The sequence below is a fragment of the Manis javanica genome, chromosome 3 (assembly GCF_040802235.1).
Source record: "Manis javanica isolate MJ-LG chromosome 3, MJ_LKY, whole genome shotgun sequence".
Lineage (NCBI taxonomy): Eukaryota > Metazoa > Chordata > Mammalia > Pholidota > Manidae > Manis > Manis javanica.
This window is the reverse complement of record NC_133158.1, coordinates 194852079-194868557: the sequence shown is the minus strand read 5'-3', so window position 1 is coordinate 194868557 and position 16479 is coordinate 194852079. Positions and strand designations below refer to the sequence as shown.

At 43.6% G+C, this 16479-nt stretch overlaps 1 protein-coding gene across 3 annotated transcripts in view; it reads right to left on the bottom strand.

Moving 5' to 3' along the window:
- Positions 1–12702, bottom strand: part of TMEM154 (transmembrane protein 154) — a 46304-nt gene extending 33602 nt beyond the window's left edge. For 2 of the 3 annotated variants that reach the window (XR_012129613.1, XM_036998667.2), the window contains exon 1: positions 12502–12702. Coding sequence is in view for 2 of the 3 variants with exons in the window: in XM_036998667.2 (XP_036854562.2) it covers positions 12502–12607 (106 nt within the window). In the remaining variant the exon portion in view is untranslated. The remainder of the gene's footprint in view (positions 1–12501) is intronic. The other variant, XM_017673805.3, reaches the window with a different exon arrangement.
- Positions 12703–16479: the final 3777 nt, after the last annotated feature.

Below are 16479 nucleotides of genomic sequence, written 5' to 3'. Positions count from 1 at the left end.
CACTGCTGCAGAACTTACCCTCTGCTGGTCTCCCCTGGGCCACCCCAAGTCACTCTACCCTCTGGTCCTCATGTTTGCCCTTATCAAACTGGAGAAGAGTAAGAGCTCAGGGAGTTGATGCCAGAGGCTTGCCTGGCAGCTGCCAGCTCTATCACCAGAACTCAGTAGCTTACAAATCATCCCTGAAGGCTTGAGCATCTAAAGACTCCAGGAGGGATAAACTCAGAGAACTGGGACAATCATGCCTCCTCAAATAAGTCCAAGTGAGAGAAATGCACGCTGGAGTTCAAAATTGACATCTCCAGTCAAGGTCACTCTAACCGCACCTGAGAGGTTTAACCCAGTGTTCCACAAACCCTAGTGTGCCTCAGAATCACCTGGAGGACTTCTTAAACACCCACACCCACTTAAACTCTGCTGCCAGAGTTTCTGGGTTAGCAGTCTGGGATAGGGCCCAAGAATTTTCATTTCTCACTAAATGCTGATGCGGCTGGTCTGGGAGCCGTACTTCGAGAGCCACTGGTTTATGTTGCCCAGACAATCTCACTTAGTTGTGTTTAATTATTAGTCACACATGTTGTTCTCAACATTTACTGTGCACCAACACCTAGTGGTTTATAAGGTCTACCCAAACCAGTTCCTCGAGGACATCTGAGGCATGGCCTGGGCAACGGTGTGTTTTTAAGCTCCTCAAATGATTGAGTAAGAACCATGCTGGCAAGAGAATTACTGAGTTAAATCATAACTCAGTTGAACTTATTTTAATTTGCTGAATTTAATGAAGACAGTCTTTATTAGCTTTAGAAATGATCAGCAGGCCCTACACTAAAGAAAGAAGCTTTAGGGAGAAAATTAATGGGTGTATGCATACATCATGTAGTCTATTTCTTCACCTCTAATGTCTTTTTAAAAATCAGTTGTTCAGCATCTGTGGAAACTGACGACGATGTAACCAGGGACAAAACGGGAACAAATGACATTCCCAACTCATCAGGCTCCAGCCTGGCTGTGGGAGGGTGACTGTGTTTGACGTGGGGAGATGCTAGCGCCACACAGAGGGACAACGCTCCTCAGTGTGGGCCACACATGTGCCATCCTTCCTGGACCATAGCTGGGGCTCGGAAGTGCTCTGCCCTTTGTCTAGCTTACTGGGTTCCAGAACAGCACTTCCTGTTTATTATCTGGAATTATTTCATCCACGTATATTATTATTGTCTGTCTCCTCCCCTGTTTGGCATTACATAGATCTCCACCCCTTGGAATTTTGTCTGCTGGGCAATAGTCATTTGATAAATGATTGTGTGGGAAATACAAAATCAGCCAGGTTCACCTCCGGTAAACTGTTTGTACACCTCTCGCCTTTTTATCACAAGTCTGATACCCTCCTTCTCTCTCTGTCAACCCCCTTCCAGGAATACACACACACACAGAGTATTCTTAGTCACAGAGAGAAACAGGCGGCTATGGCAGTCTTCTCAAAGAGTCACCTGAATTTTAAAGAAAACACTGGGAAACGAGAGGGATTATTTGACATAAAGCGAAGAACTCCTAATGATGAAATTTCATGTTTCAGCGAGTGTTTTGGTTTTGTTTGTTTTGGTTCTGTTTTGGTAGAGGGACTCTCAGGTGTTCACATGGCTCCCCACACAGGAAGGCCAGCTGACTCAGCTCCCCTGGGAGCAGGGCCCGGGAAGTGGACACATTGCCATTAACATCGTAAACTCTGTTGTACTATGTGTTTGGCAATTTTTATTAAGAGAAAATATTCACCTCATATGTCTTCCTGCCACAGTTACCTGAAGAAGATATGATCAGACTAAAGAGCCAGTTGAACAGATGCATGGCAGAAACCATTAAAGGTTCTGGCAGGTCTTAAGTATCAAAGGTCCTTTAGGTAAAGCAGCCAATGTTGTGCATACCCTTTCTTTTCAACCATCAGGTGACTAAAGGGAACAGTGCCTTACATCCAAAGAACTGGAAAAGCACTTTCATGCAGTGGTCTGCTCTGGGAATTTACTTGTGAAGCTGGGTTGTGTTTTTACCTCATTCTTTAAGAAGCACACCAAAATTGCAACCTACTATCAGATTAAACATGCCCCACAGTAGAGCCACATGTTTTGATGTCCCTTTTGCTTTAACCTTTTTATTTTGATGATTAGAGAAAGTTTGCTCATATTTAATCAGACTTGCCCAGACCCTAAGGCTGTCACTGGTTTGAAATTACTCATCTGGGAAGCTGCATTTCTTTACAATCTGATTGCCTTTTCGTACACTGGGATCCTATTCTGGCCTGTAGTACCTGGTAGTTTAAAGGAATGTGTGTATTTTTAGGGGACAGAATACATACACACTTGCAACATTTAAAAATTTTTCCTACCGTCAGTGGGATAATAGACACAAAAGTGCTTGAAAATGGTGAAAGAAAAGGATTTTAGTAAATGATACTTACTATCTTTATTAACCTGAATACTTTTCTGTTTCTATTACATTTCTAGCTCTCTTTTGAGTAGCCAATTTCAAAATTACAATTTAAAAGAATAACTTGAAAGCAAGCGTTCCCTGCTGAGCCCAAGCCCTATCCTGGGCCTGCTCTGAGAGGGGAAGGAGACCGGCCAGCCCCTGGCTCAAGGAGGGGGGCTCCGGCAGGGTCACACAGGCCCTCCTACCCGCATGGCGCTCCTTGCGTACATCAGCACAAGCCCAGTGTTGACAGAGAGAGCAGTTGCACAGCAGGGACAGACCAGTGAATATGCGGCAGGTGTATGTTTGTGATAAATCCGAGCACAGGAAGCAGGAAAGGGAGATGTGGGCTGCTGCCTCCATGGCTGTGTTGCTTCGCCATGAGCAGCAGGGGGAACGGGAGAGGGTAGCACAGACAGGTAACCAAAGTTCCCCATCACCAGCTTACGGGAGAACAGAGAGCAAGAGTCTGTTGATGCAAGCTTTCTTACAGGAGGATCAAGAAGGGAGCAAGTTCCTGGGGTCTCTGAAGTGTGCCTGAGGGGAGCAAAACAGTGGGTCAGATTTTCTAGGCTCAGCAAAACCCCCTAACAGCTCTTGAAGGCTGGCTTGCTTCTGATCCTATTTTACCTTAACAGTAACCCTGCCCTTCCCTCCCGGACAGTCTCACAGGCCTCAAGTGCTCAGGACTTTTGTACTGTTGCTTGAGCTGCTGATACTGTGCTATTCTGATTCCTTTGCCAACCTCTCTTCGCATTTATTAACATAACCCTATGATTTTTTTTCTCTTTTATGAAAATTTTTAATGTGATGAATCAAAAAAATTGATCCATTTTTGGATCCCTGGTTGTATTTTACTTGATTATTGGGTTTTGTTTTGTTTTTCCAGTGATGGTTCCTTTATTTGTTCTTTGAATGATTGACTCAGGACTCAGCCTAAATATTCTAATATTTGTTAGCTGGCTGCATAGCCACTGGCTGTGGCCTTAGTGATGAACCAATTTAGGGATGGTCTTTGCTTGACAAAAGATAATCATAACTATAAATAAAGTTAGTGGATAAAACATGGAATGCACACTTAAATTTGAATGTCAAATAAACAAATAATTTTTGTCATACATGTATCCCATGCAATATTTGTCTTATACTGAATTGCATGTGATATGCTAAACAAAACATGTTTATTTGAAATTGATATGTAATTGGCTATCCTATATTATTATTTGCTAAATCTGGCAATTTAACTGTAAACAAGCATAATTTTTAGAAAAGAATAAATTAATTTAAAAATTAATAAACAGTGTTGTCAGGGGCAAAAAACTGTCAGCAAATCCTGGAAACCACTGGGCTCCTGTTTCTAAAAATGACAATGGGGTGGGGAAATAGGAAATAATAAAGATGGTTTTAATTTATATAAAACAAAGACACACAGAAGAGACTTCAAAAGCAAACTAGATTAATTGGTTTTGTATTAAGGAAGAGAAACCAAAACACCAACCAGACCCTGATCTAGTAGATAGCTCTCCTTTTAAGCCACTTCTTCAATTTCTCAGGAAGTGACTCTGTGCTGTCCTCACCACCTGATGGAGATTTTTCCATTCATTTTATGTTATGCAAATTTTATTTCAGTTTCAAGTTTCCAAATCAGCTCTTACTGGCTTACAATTTAGGGTCTCTGGAACTTGTATTCCCTTAGTTTTCCTTTAAAGAGTCACTTCAAAATGCTTATAACTACCTAGCCCTTCTGCAAATCATCATGCTACTTAATGCATATTTTCTAGGTCTGAACTTCTATCCATACTTTGAGGGGAAGATGGAGAAGAATGCTTTCTCAGTGCAACTCATAGATGTAGCTACATCGTGTTCTCCACAGGAAGAAGGAATAGTAATCATTGCCTGTTTTGGTTTGAGGAGACAGAAGTGAGCTTCATACATAAAAAGATTTGGCATAGTTAGTTGACATTTTGGAATAAAATAAAACTGGATTAACAAAAAAATCACATTATCTAGACGTTACTATAGTTTCATTTCATTATTTAAATGAGCATAATCTTGTGAATACAAGTAAGTTTTGGGCTACAGAATAAATTGCATGTCATTCATTCAGTCAGTCATTAGTGAGCCTGCTATGTACCAGACAGTGTTCTAGGCCCTGGAATAGAAAGGCAGAGACCAGGCCCCTGCCTCCTGGGGACATGACTATTAAGTAGGGAGAATGGCACACAAATCAACAAGTGTAATACAGTTCAATGAAAGCCAAAACATTTTTGTACACAGAGAAAGGCATCCGTTGCATCTCGGGGAAGATTCAGGAAATCTTCTTGAGGAGGTGATCATGGAATTGAACCTCAGGAGTTCATCAGGCACAGATGGCAGGGCGGGCATTACAGCGAAGCATAGCTAAAGAAGGCTCAGTGGCCCAGAAGAGCTCAGCATATTCAAGTAGTTGTATCATAGAGCACATGGTGACAAGCATCGAGGGTTAAGTGGGAAAGGAACTCAAGACCTGCTCATCAGGGGCCTTATAACAATGCCAAGGGGTTTGGAATCTCTCCCAAGGAAATGAGAAACTACTGAAGGGATGAATACAGGTGGGAAAGGATTACATTTTTTTGTTCCAGAATGATTACCCTGATGGTTATGTGAAAACGGGCTGGCAAGGAGACTAGTTAAGAAGTTCATAGGATTGCCTACGTGAGGGCTAATGAGGGCCTAAACCAGCGGAGAGCAGAGAATGAGCCCTGTTGTGGATGTGCTGAGCCTAAGAGCCCCATGACGGTAGCTACAGTGAAGTGATGATGAAAATGCAGGTCCAGAGTTGGCCGGGTAGGTCTGGCTGGAGGCGATTCTTGGGGAATCATAGGCCAAGGAGTGAGAGGGAGGCCATGGAAGTGGGTGCCATGCCCAGGAATGATGTAAGGAGTGAGGTAAGGCAAGATAAACATGAATATGAAATCAGCAGGTGGAAGAGGAAGATTCATAAGCAAAAACTGGAAAGGAGCAGAGTCACAGGAGACCAAGAAGAAAACATCATTGCTAAGACCCAAGGAAGAGGATAGTTTCAATAATGATCAATTATGTTTAGTGCTACAGAGAAACACATAGAATAAGGACAGAAATGGGTCCTGTGGGTTTAGCTAATAAGCACTGGTAACTCGGATACAGCAAACTGAGTACCATTCCAGACACAGTAGCCAGATTGCAATGCATTGAGAAGTGAATGGAAAGTGAGAAAATGAGGGTGGGTTGACTGTCTTTCAAGAGATTGGGAATTATGAAAAGGAAAGGTTGTCCAAATAACCTAGGTGGGGCTCAGGAGAGCTGGAGAGGAACTCAAAGGCTCTTTCATTATTTTTCATTTTGAATGAATACCTACCGAAGAGAATAGAGAATCATGTAACAACTAACAGGGTACCCACCACTAATTATCTTAAATTCCTCCATATTGACTAGAGCAGGGGCAAACTTTCTCTTAAAGAGTTAGGGAATAAATATTTTAAATTTTGTGGACCAAGAGACAAAATACTGGCTATTTTATAAGTTCTTAACCATTGAAAATTATAAAAACCATTCTTAGCTCAAGGGTAGAAAAACACAGAAAGCTGGCTGAGTTTGAGCCATGGGTCTTATTTTACTAACCTGTTTTTTCCACAAGATCCACAACATTATAGATAGAATAACTGTTATCCTACTTAGTATGTGTCAGTCCCACACTTTTCAAAATAAGTGCCTATGTCCCTAAGCAATATAGGCATAATTTTTAGTGTCTTTAAAACTTGATAAATAAATGTAATTATTCTGTGCATGATAATCTTCAACTGGCTTTTTTGATCAACATTGCATTTGAGACTAATTCACTTTTTTTGAGTAATACATTTTTTTAAATTGAAATACAGTTAATAGAAACTGATTTACCTTGATACATACAGCTCTAACTCATTAATTTTACCTGCTCTACCATATCTCATTCTGTGACTATACTACATTTTGTGTACTTTTCTTCTGTTAATGGATATTTAGGTTATTACCATTTTTTCCATTTTTACAAACAATGCTATAAACAACATTCTTGGCCATGATTCTTTGCTGCACTTTGTGACTTTGTGAGTGATCTGGGGAATGTATCTAGGAGTAAATCACTGGGGTTGTAGAGTATGAACATGTCCAGTTGACTAATAATTTCCAAATGTGCTTCAGAATGAATGTAAAGAAGAATTTACTGTCCCAGTAATCTGGATTAGTTGGTAACCAGAAATGCAATACCTGGAAATACTGAATGAAATATAAGAAGCAACTTTTTAAATACATAAAGAAATCTCAAAAAAGCAAGGAAATCCTTAGGGCCCAGAAAATGTAAAAAAGAAGAAAAAAAAGATTGTAGAGGAAACTTAAATTCTGAGCCATATTTATATATGGGAATTTCCTAGAACAAAATTCTGGGCCTGTGGTGTTATGAGTCTATATAATGTTTTCTGGGGGCTCTGATCATCTGTTGGGTCAAGAGTTAAAGCTAAAACATCAGGCTATGGTTCAAAAAAAGAAAAAGAAAGGAAGGGAGGAAAAAAGAAAAGCAGCTGCAATGCTTTTGGCAAAAAGCAAAGTTCACAGTCAAAGTCAAGGTGCAGCAGCCCAGGCTGACCTCTCCATTACTGTGACGCTGTGGACCCTGGCCCCTCCTCTGATTTTGATCTGGTTTCCTCTGCTTCTACCTCCTTGGCAATCACTTTGGTCTCCTTGGTTACCTGCTTGCTTCTGACTTGCCTCTACTGCTGACTCAGGTGTGCTGGCTTGTACCTTTAATGAACTTCGGCACCTCCTCATTACACTCTGGGAGGCTCGCCCCTGAGGACTACTCTCTCCCCAACCGGAGACCGGGGTTTAAGCCTGAGGTTCAAGCACCAGCTCTTCTCAAGCCCAAAGTGTCCCTGTCTCCATTTCTTCCTATTTTGTGGTGACAGGATTGGGGTTGTAGTGGGAAAGCATTTATAGTAGCTTGGTGATGGAATCAGAAAACTGGGGGTGCTCTTAAATAGGGTGAGCCACCCTCTGAGTGCCAGGCTCTGTCCTCAGTGCCCCTGAGATTTCCATCATGAATGGGAGTTGACAGATATAATAAGCAATAAGATTAGGTCTACATAAACTTGATAATGGTTATCAAATAGATAATATGTTTAAAATGAAGACATAAAAGAAGGAATAAATAGCACAAGAAATAATAAAAACAAGAACTGTGTGTGTGTATGTGTGTGTGTGTGTGTGTGTATATATAAAGATTTTCTAGAAACAAAAAAATAAGATACTAAAATTAAAAGCCCACGGGATGGGTTAAACAGGAGGATAGACTGGGTGATTGCATGAAGCTGCCCTCCCACCAGTGGTGCAGTTCCTGTTTCTCCACATCTTTACCAACATTTGCCAGTGGTGCAAACTACACACCAATTTTTTTTTAACAGAATTGAGCCCATTCCAGCCAAGATCCTCCTCTCTCCTGGTTTCCTGGATCAACCTTTTAGACGTAGTCACTTTAAGCTTCAATAAATCCCTCTCTGCCTATTTGGTCCCTGAGGGGTGGTTGGCACTGGGGGTGGGGGGGGTCACTTCTCAGCAGGGTTCTCCCACAGTGACTCTGCCTGGCAGAGGGCTGTGCTTTCTCTGCCTGGGTCCCACCCCTGAAGCCTCTTAGTCAGTGACTTCATAGGTTTTTCCTGCTCCTCCTCTCAGGTATGCTAATCCCCAGATTCCCTGTCACTCACTCTGCACCTTTCAGCACCTCCCTTCCTCCGCAGCAGGCCAAAGCTTAACCCAACTCTCTCTCTCTCTCTCTATCCCTTTTCCTGTTAGCCAATCTCTGACCCAACCAAATACAGCCCCTTTATTAACATGTGGTAACCTTAGAGCCCACCAGAATTACGTGTTACATCTACAGTGGGGGAAGCACTGGAGACATATTTTTCCAAACCTGAAACTAGGCACGTAGCCTGGCAGAGCCTGAAATTCCGGAGGGGATAGAGTGTATGGTTAGAGCATGGACTCCTGTGGCTGACTCTCAGAGCTACTACTTAGCTGTGTGGCTTAGGAAGTCACTTAACCTCGCTCTGTCTCCGTTTTCTCATATGTAAAACAGGGATGATAGTACCCACTATATAAGGTTGTTATGAGAATTAAATAAATTAGATTATGTCAAGTATTCAGAACAGTGCCGGGCATATAGTGAGCACTGTGTATATTCACCATTATCATCCTTATTACTACTGGAAATTGGGACTGTCCCAGGAAAGCAGGTGGCAGTCCCATTCACTGGAATGGAACTGGTGTCAGAGGTGCCACGTCAGTTCTGCAACTGGTATTTTCTTCTACTCTTTCTGTCCTTCTCAAGGTTCATCCAGTAGTTAGATGGTTCTTGGTCTTCTGAAACAGTCCAGAAAATCCCCTGGTCCCCTCTGTCAAACCACTGGTTGACGGTGGCCGCCAGGACAGTTACAGCGTCCTTGTTTCTGCCTCATGCCCTTTAGCTCTCCTTGCTACAAACCATTCTGCTTGTAGCAGCAATAAATGCCATGCTCTTGGGATCTTGGAAGTGACTTTTAGCTTCCCAGTAGGGTTCCGCTGATACCGACAGGGCACAGAGTCGGGAAAGAAGTCAGGGATGCCTCCCTTTGCTCCATGGGCAGAATGCTGCCCTGTGGCCTAACTTCCTTACCATTCATTCTACACTAGATACCTAGATTGACAGTTTCTCTTTAACCACCCTCATCTGTCTGGCCAAAATCCCAGAAAAGCTGTTTTCTGATTTCTCTCCCGGTGACTTCTAAGTGCATTATTTCATATGGGATAGTAATCAATTCCGCATCAGGTTATCTCTATAAACAGAAAAGATGCTGACTCAGAGGTAATGATGCTGGTCCAGGTAACTGCCAGATAATGTTGTCTGTTTATAGTTAATAAAGGGATGATTTGAGATATACCCTGGAATATGCTTACAAGGGGAGAAGTCAGGCTGCTCAAGTAGAATGGATTCTTCTAAACATCTCCAAGCTGTTTCTTGAAAAATTCACAGAAATACAAGTGTGACACCTAAAAACTAAATCATATCCTGAAGTTTTAGGCACTGTTAGCTCAAAAGGATATATGTTAACTAAAAAAATATATATTCAGTCTTTAATTTAGAATAGCCTTTCCCTTGACTAGTCTCAAAACAATGTTTCATTAATATAGCTCTTCCCAAATGGCCATTTTTGCATTTTTCAGATATTGGGAATCCAGGCAGGGCCCAGTAAGTGTGTTGGGTTATCTATGTAATCTCTGCACCCTATTGAAATGTAGCTTTTCACCACTGACATAAATACAGCTTTTCGTCTTTGTCTTCTGACATTCTAACACTACTTGTTTTAGAGCTCAGTTTTTAGTGATCAACCTCATATCCATTCTAGAACGATTTTATTAGTGATCAGTAATTATTGAGTTCCTAATTTATGCTGACCCCTTACAGGTTTTGGGGAAGTCAAAGATGAAATAAAGAGGATTTCTCCCCAGAAATGCTCACAGCCTGGTGGGAGACAGGACATACACACAATTATGATTCAAAGTGATTTAGGTTTCTAAACAGTTTACTTGTATGGGTTATAACACTGTAAAGGCAGAGCTCCGGGGAAGTGACAGTGAAGGAGATGTCAAGGAGGAGGTGACATTCAGTCTGAGCCCTCAAGGTTATATGGGGCTGCACTTAGACAAAAGACAATTTATCATTCACCTTCATCAAGAGCCCCAGAGAACTGGAGTACAAGCTCCATTCAGTGCGCCTGGCAGGGCTGCAGCTGGGGGGAAGGTGGGCACGTGGAAGGAGATGCCACTGGGAAGGAGGCTGAGGTGAGAGTCTGAGGACCATAAATGTGGAGCAGCCACAGGTCTTCAGGGGCAGAGTCACGTGATCAGATGTGCATCAGAAAAACTTTTACTGAGTCTCTTCCTATTATCCTGTTGTATCTTGTGAATTGCAGGCACTTCCATTCAATCATTTTCAGAAGCTCAAGAAAATACTCAGGCACGATTAAATACTATTCTCAGGCGTGTCTGAGGTACCTGCGGTAGCACTGAGAGTTAAAAGAACTGGACATCTGAAGACGGGAATCCCCTCTCTGGGTGCTGGGGGATGCCTGGCAGGGAAAGGAATTTATCTGGTCCAGAGGGCTTCGCAGGGGGAGTGGTTGGTCCCTGGGGGAAGTGGGGAGACCCCCAGGGTCCAGGCCAGAAGAGCTGACTAGAAGTGGGAACCAGACGTGTCACGTTCCTCCACCCCAGCTTCCTCTCCTGTACCCCCAACACAGCCTGGGCTGCATCACCTTTAAGCTCCCTTCCAGCTCCAAAACGTGCACGAAACAACACATTTCCCCCCACCAAACTCATTTTGAATGCTACCCTCAATTTCAACTGAACATTTTCCCATTTTCCCAGTTCCTGGTTCGCCTTTCCACCTCAGATGCCTGGAGAGACCCCCAGGAGAGCGCCCAGAGAAGAAGAAAGGAGGTGACTGGGGACTCACTACTGACCCCCAGGAAGCTGCCACAACTGTTAAGTCAGTGCCTGGGGCCCGCCTACTCAAAGAGCTGTAGCGTGAGAACTTTCTTTTGCTTGACATACCGCCCTACGCTAGTTAGCAGGTAGTATCCATGGACAAAAACCAGCCAGTGAGTTTATTTACCCAGGGGCAAGTCAACAAACCGTAAGAGAAGTGTGAGGGTAACTGTGCTCGTGGCAGCAACTGTTAAGGGTATAAATCAATCGCTACTCTTTGCTCAGAATAATGAGGTTTAATATTTTGTCTTTTCCAATACCTTTCTTTGATTTGCTACCATCACATTACTTTTTTTTTAAATTCCAACGAATTTTCAACTATATTGAAAGTCATCCAAAATGTCTTCTTGTTCCAACACCTATGGCTTAAACATGCCTTATATGTATTAACCCACTTTCCTGCTGTAGACAGAGCAGACAAAAAGCACAGCTTTTTTTGTTTTTTTTTTTTGAGAGGGCATCTCTCATATTTATTGATCATATGGTTGTTAACAACAATAAAATTCTGTATAGGGGACTCAATGCACAATCATTAATCAACCCCAAGCCTAATTCTCAACAGTCTCCAATCTTCTGAACCATCACATTACTTTTAAAAACAGTTTCATTACTGTTTTTAAGCCATAGGTGTTGGAACAAGAAGACATTTTGGATGACTTTCAATATAGTTGAAAATTCGTTGGAATTTAAAAAAAAAGTAATGTGATGGTAGCAAATCAAAGAAAGGTATTGGAAAAGACAAAATATTAAACCTCATTATTCTGAGCAAAGAGTAGCGATTGATTTATACCCTTGACAGTTGCTGCTACGAGCACAGTTACCCTCACACTCCTCTTACGGTTTGTTGACTTCATTAGTAACATCAATGCAAAGAAAATATTCCCCAGAGTAACAAGATCAAAGAAAAACAGAAAGACCTTTCTTGGTAAGTTAGAGTGGATGTCTGGTAACTCCTCAGATGATTTCCTGTTAACATTTTTTTTAATTTTAACTTAATTGTTTTTCTTTAGTATATACTCTCCAGTAGTAAATTTCCATACCCCCCATTATTCCAGAAGTTTTTTGCAACTAGCAGACTTCTCAGCCCATGCTATTAAAAGCAAATTCATTATTTCTCTGTTTCAGCTGATTGAAATGTTCTTTTACACCAACTGCCAAAGTGTTTATGGTTTTCTTAATATGCCATTAAAGTTGGTAAATTACAGGGACCCACACATCTTAGAAGACAACGATTGCAGGAGGTTAAATGAAGCCAGCAAGCTGGAGCGCGATTAGCCAGCTGCAGGGAAAGCCAAGTCCCCCTCCCATCTCCAGCTCCCAGAAAAGACACTTCTAATTTCTCCACTTCTTTCACGGAAAGGATTAGAACTCCTGGGTGTTACCCTCCCGGGCAGAGTTCTGCAGCCTCGGGCACCAAACAAGCCTTTATTATCCTCCTACCCTGGGGTGGGAAGCCTGGAGGGAGCTTACCTTGAGCCTGGCCAGTGTGAAGGAGCGCAATTATCAGCAGGGCAAAGACAGGGGCCGCGCGGGGAGCCTTCATGTCCGCTGGCCTCGGTTCTTGCTCCGCCGGCATGATGCTGCGCTAGGCTTCAGCCTCCCTGAAACCTGAACATTTCCTGTTTCCTGCTTGTTTGGGTCGGTGTTAACTTGAAGGAGAGGTGTTTGCCTGTTTTTTAGGAAGTGATGTAATTCTGCAGGAGCCTGTCAGACCAGCAAGAATTGCAAGAGAGAAGTTGCTCTTCAAGCACTGATTCAGTCAGCACGCCTCTCAAGCCCTTGTCAGTCCCTGCCCTGCTCCGGGTCTCCGTCTTTGAAACGATCCCTGTAGACCATTTCCCAGTGTTCTTGCTCAGATGTCATTCAGGATCTGGGACAGGGGGTCCTAGACCACAGTGTTGATTTGTGATTTTAGTCAAGCCCAGGTGAGTCTCTGGGGCTTCCTAGAGTCTAGAACAGTGCTATCCCGTGGAACTTTCTGAGATGACGGAAATGTTCTCAATCTGCACTGTTCAGTACAATGCCATGAGCCACATAGGCTAGTGAGCACTTGAGTTGAGGCTAGTACAAACTGAACTTTTTGTTTTTGTTTTATTAATTTAAATTTAAGTAACTCCAGATGACTAGTAGCTGCTGTGTTGGATAATGCAGACCCAGAAATTAGGGACACCTGTACCATCTGAAAATAGCCAGGCCATTTCTCTCCAGCCATGCCCATCCTCCTTGCTGGGCCCTGAATGCCACCTCACTCTGCAGCTCACAGGGAAGTAAAGGACAATGCTACCCACACGCCTGAACATGTGCTCTGCTTTCCCAGAGAGAAATTATTTTAATTGTTCACTTTTGCTTTTGTTTGTTTTGCTTTTTGTTTCTTTATAAAGACTTAAATTTTTAGAGCAGTTTTTGGCTTACAGTAAAATTAAGAGGAAGGTATAGAGATGTCCCATATGAACCTGTCCCCCTACATACACAGCTTCCCCCATTATCAACACCGTCCACAGAACAGTACATTTGTTAGAACAGGTGGACCTACACTGACATATAATCACCCAGAGCCCATCGTTTACATTCATTCATGTGCTCTCTTGTGGCACACATTCTATGGGTTTAGCCAAATGTATAGTAGCATCTACTGTGAAGTATCTTACAGCCATTTCACTGCCCTCAAAATCCTCAGTGCTCCACCTAGTCATCTTTCTCCCACCCCCGGCCCCTGGAAACCACTGATCTTTTTACTGTCTCCATAGTTTTGCCTTTTCCAGAAAGGTGAATAGTTAAAACCCCAGAGTATATAGCCTTTTCCAACTGGTTTCTTTCACTTCATTATATGTATTTAATGTTCCTCCATGTGTTTTCATGGCTTGATAGCTCATTTCTTTTTAGCACTGAATAATATTCCATTGTCTGATGCACCACAGTTTATATTCCCCCCTTCATCTACTGAAGGACATCTTGGCAGGTTTCGGGTTTTGGCAATTCTGATTAAAGCTGCTTGTGAACATCTGTGTGCAGGTATTCATATGGACATAACGTTTTCAACTCCTGTGAGAAAATACCAAACAGCTCTCTCGCTTGCTGGGTCTTATAGAAATTATCTTTTAAGGGGTCCATTTCTGAAAGAGAATATGCTCTGGGGGTTGGGGAATCTACATTTTACCTTTCTTCCTTCTTACATGACAATAAATTTCTCCAAAGTTGGTAACAACAAACAAAATAGGACTGAATTGAATTTTAAATGACAGGGAGGAATCCTACCCAGTCGAAACAATTCAGGAAGGAGGTGTCTGTTTAGACCAGTATGCCAGGGAGATGAAGTGCAATAGTTTTGGGGTTCCAACTGAAGTCCTCTCCTAGGCTTGGGCTTACATCCTAACGCTACAAAATGAAACTTCATCATCATGCCTGTGGTGGTGCCAAAAGAGACGGACAGATAAAGAGGGGTGTCAGTCACCCACATCCTCTCTAATCCCTTGTCTGCAGGTCCCCATGAGTCACCACTTTCTGGGAGGTTCCATCTTCAGGGATCTGGTTGGTGTAAACACTCAAGGTGACTGGCATTCCTCACTCCCTGGCATAGCCATTAATTTTTTGTTTAGTGTATGGCTACTCTTCAATGTCATTAGTCACTGTTTATCTCAGTTCTTATCCACAAGAAATAAGTTGGTGATTCATGTAATGATCAGTTTGTTAATGAATTTAGAGTAGGCATTTTAATGTTTTAAACTGCCATAGGCCAGCTCCTAATAAAATACACTTCTGCACTGTGGACGACAGTACAAAATAGATAGCAGAGGAAAACGGGAATTCAAAACTGGGTGATTGACTGGAAAACAAGGAGAGAACTATTAAACTTGTGCAGGGCAAGTGAACAGACCACTGGCTCTGAGACCATCCAGCACCGAGTTGGGCAGGCAGTTATTCCCGGAGCAGCACATCTCCCTCCGCGACACATGTGCAACAGAAGGTCCAGGGCCCCGGAGCTCACTTCGGTTTGCCATTTTCGCCTTATCCGAGCCATTGCCAGACCGCAGGGCTGGGGCATGTGTTTGGCAAAGGCAAGGTGTCAGCCTTGGTTTCTTCAATTGTAAAATGACAGCTTGCTGGAGGCTTTGCGGAGTCAGGTCCATGGCTGGACCACAGACCGTAGTCTGCAGTCTTCCAGGGAGCCCCATGGCATGAGCAGGGACAGTCCCTCCAGATTTCTACAGGAGTGCCGAGCACTGCTTCTGAGCAGTGCCACTCTGTGAGAGCCACTTGCAAAATAAACAGAGGCCCGGGAGAAATCCCAGCACAACCCTGTAATTTCCTTCTGACTCCTGCGCTCTCTGAGGCCTGTAGAGTAAGCTGATCTTAAGGGGAAGAAAATCACCATCACTGATCAGAAAATTGTAGCACCTTACTGATCTCTTTGCTGCAGTTACAATCAGAGAGAGACTGTGTACTAGATAAAGGGCTATTTACCTCTGTTTGTTCTAATTTTACCAACCATTAATTTAGGCATGTGGCAGCCTGGCCTCAAATGAAATTCTGGTATGGGGCATGAAGTCAGGCCCCAGACACCACCCTGAGGCACCGGGAGCCTCTGGGGTGAAGGTGGGCACCCAGGCAGGGTGACCTCAGCGTGGCGCCTGCCACTGAGTTCCGCACTGAAAAGAGGAGAGGAGGTACTGAATACGGGCCATGCGAGGAAATGCCCGAGGCCAGGCCGTGCCACGCCCAAGAGGGCAGGAGGACAAACGCCTTACCTAGGGGTCTAGGGGCTCTCCATTACCTTAACAAAAGAGTCGGCTTTTACAGTCAACTCTGTATAAAAGAAGTGCCTCTCAGTCACCTCCTCCGGCCCTCCCTCCTCCTCGCCCCGACCCAGCCGGCCTGAAATGGGGACTCTGAGGGGGCAAACCCAGAAGGGGCAAGATCTCACGGGGAGCGCAGGCTCCCTCTATATTCTTCCTTACGCCCCGACCTTGACACTCTCAAACTCACACACACACACTAAGACACACTCAGCCACGTACACAAACACACAGCTCCCTCCCACATGCACAGGCTCATATACAAACGGTTACACACACTCAGGCACCTTGTGGAAATGCAAGAAGAGCATGAAGACCAATGAAATAAGAACAAGCACGGGTTATACATTCCGAGCTTGCTTCAGCAGGGGAGTCAGTCCCCAGCGCTTGGGCTCTGGCAGAGACTCAAAGCAGGCAAAGGACTGGGACGGTTCTGCAGGGAAGAAAAGGGAAGGCTTCAGGTGCGCTGCGATAGGAGGCAGTTGGCCTGGGGAACGAGCAGCGAGTTCTAGTGCTTAGCTCCAGCCATTGGTGAGGGGTGTTACTTGGCTTCCCCTACACTGGCAGTGAGGAGAATAAAAGCAGAGCGAGGGACTATTGTTTGGCTTCAGGGACCAGTTCCTAGAGATAGGGCCTCACTTCCTGCTCCTTTGCT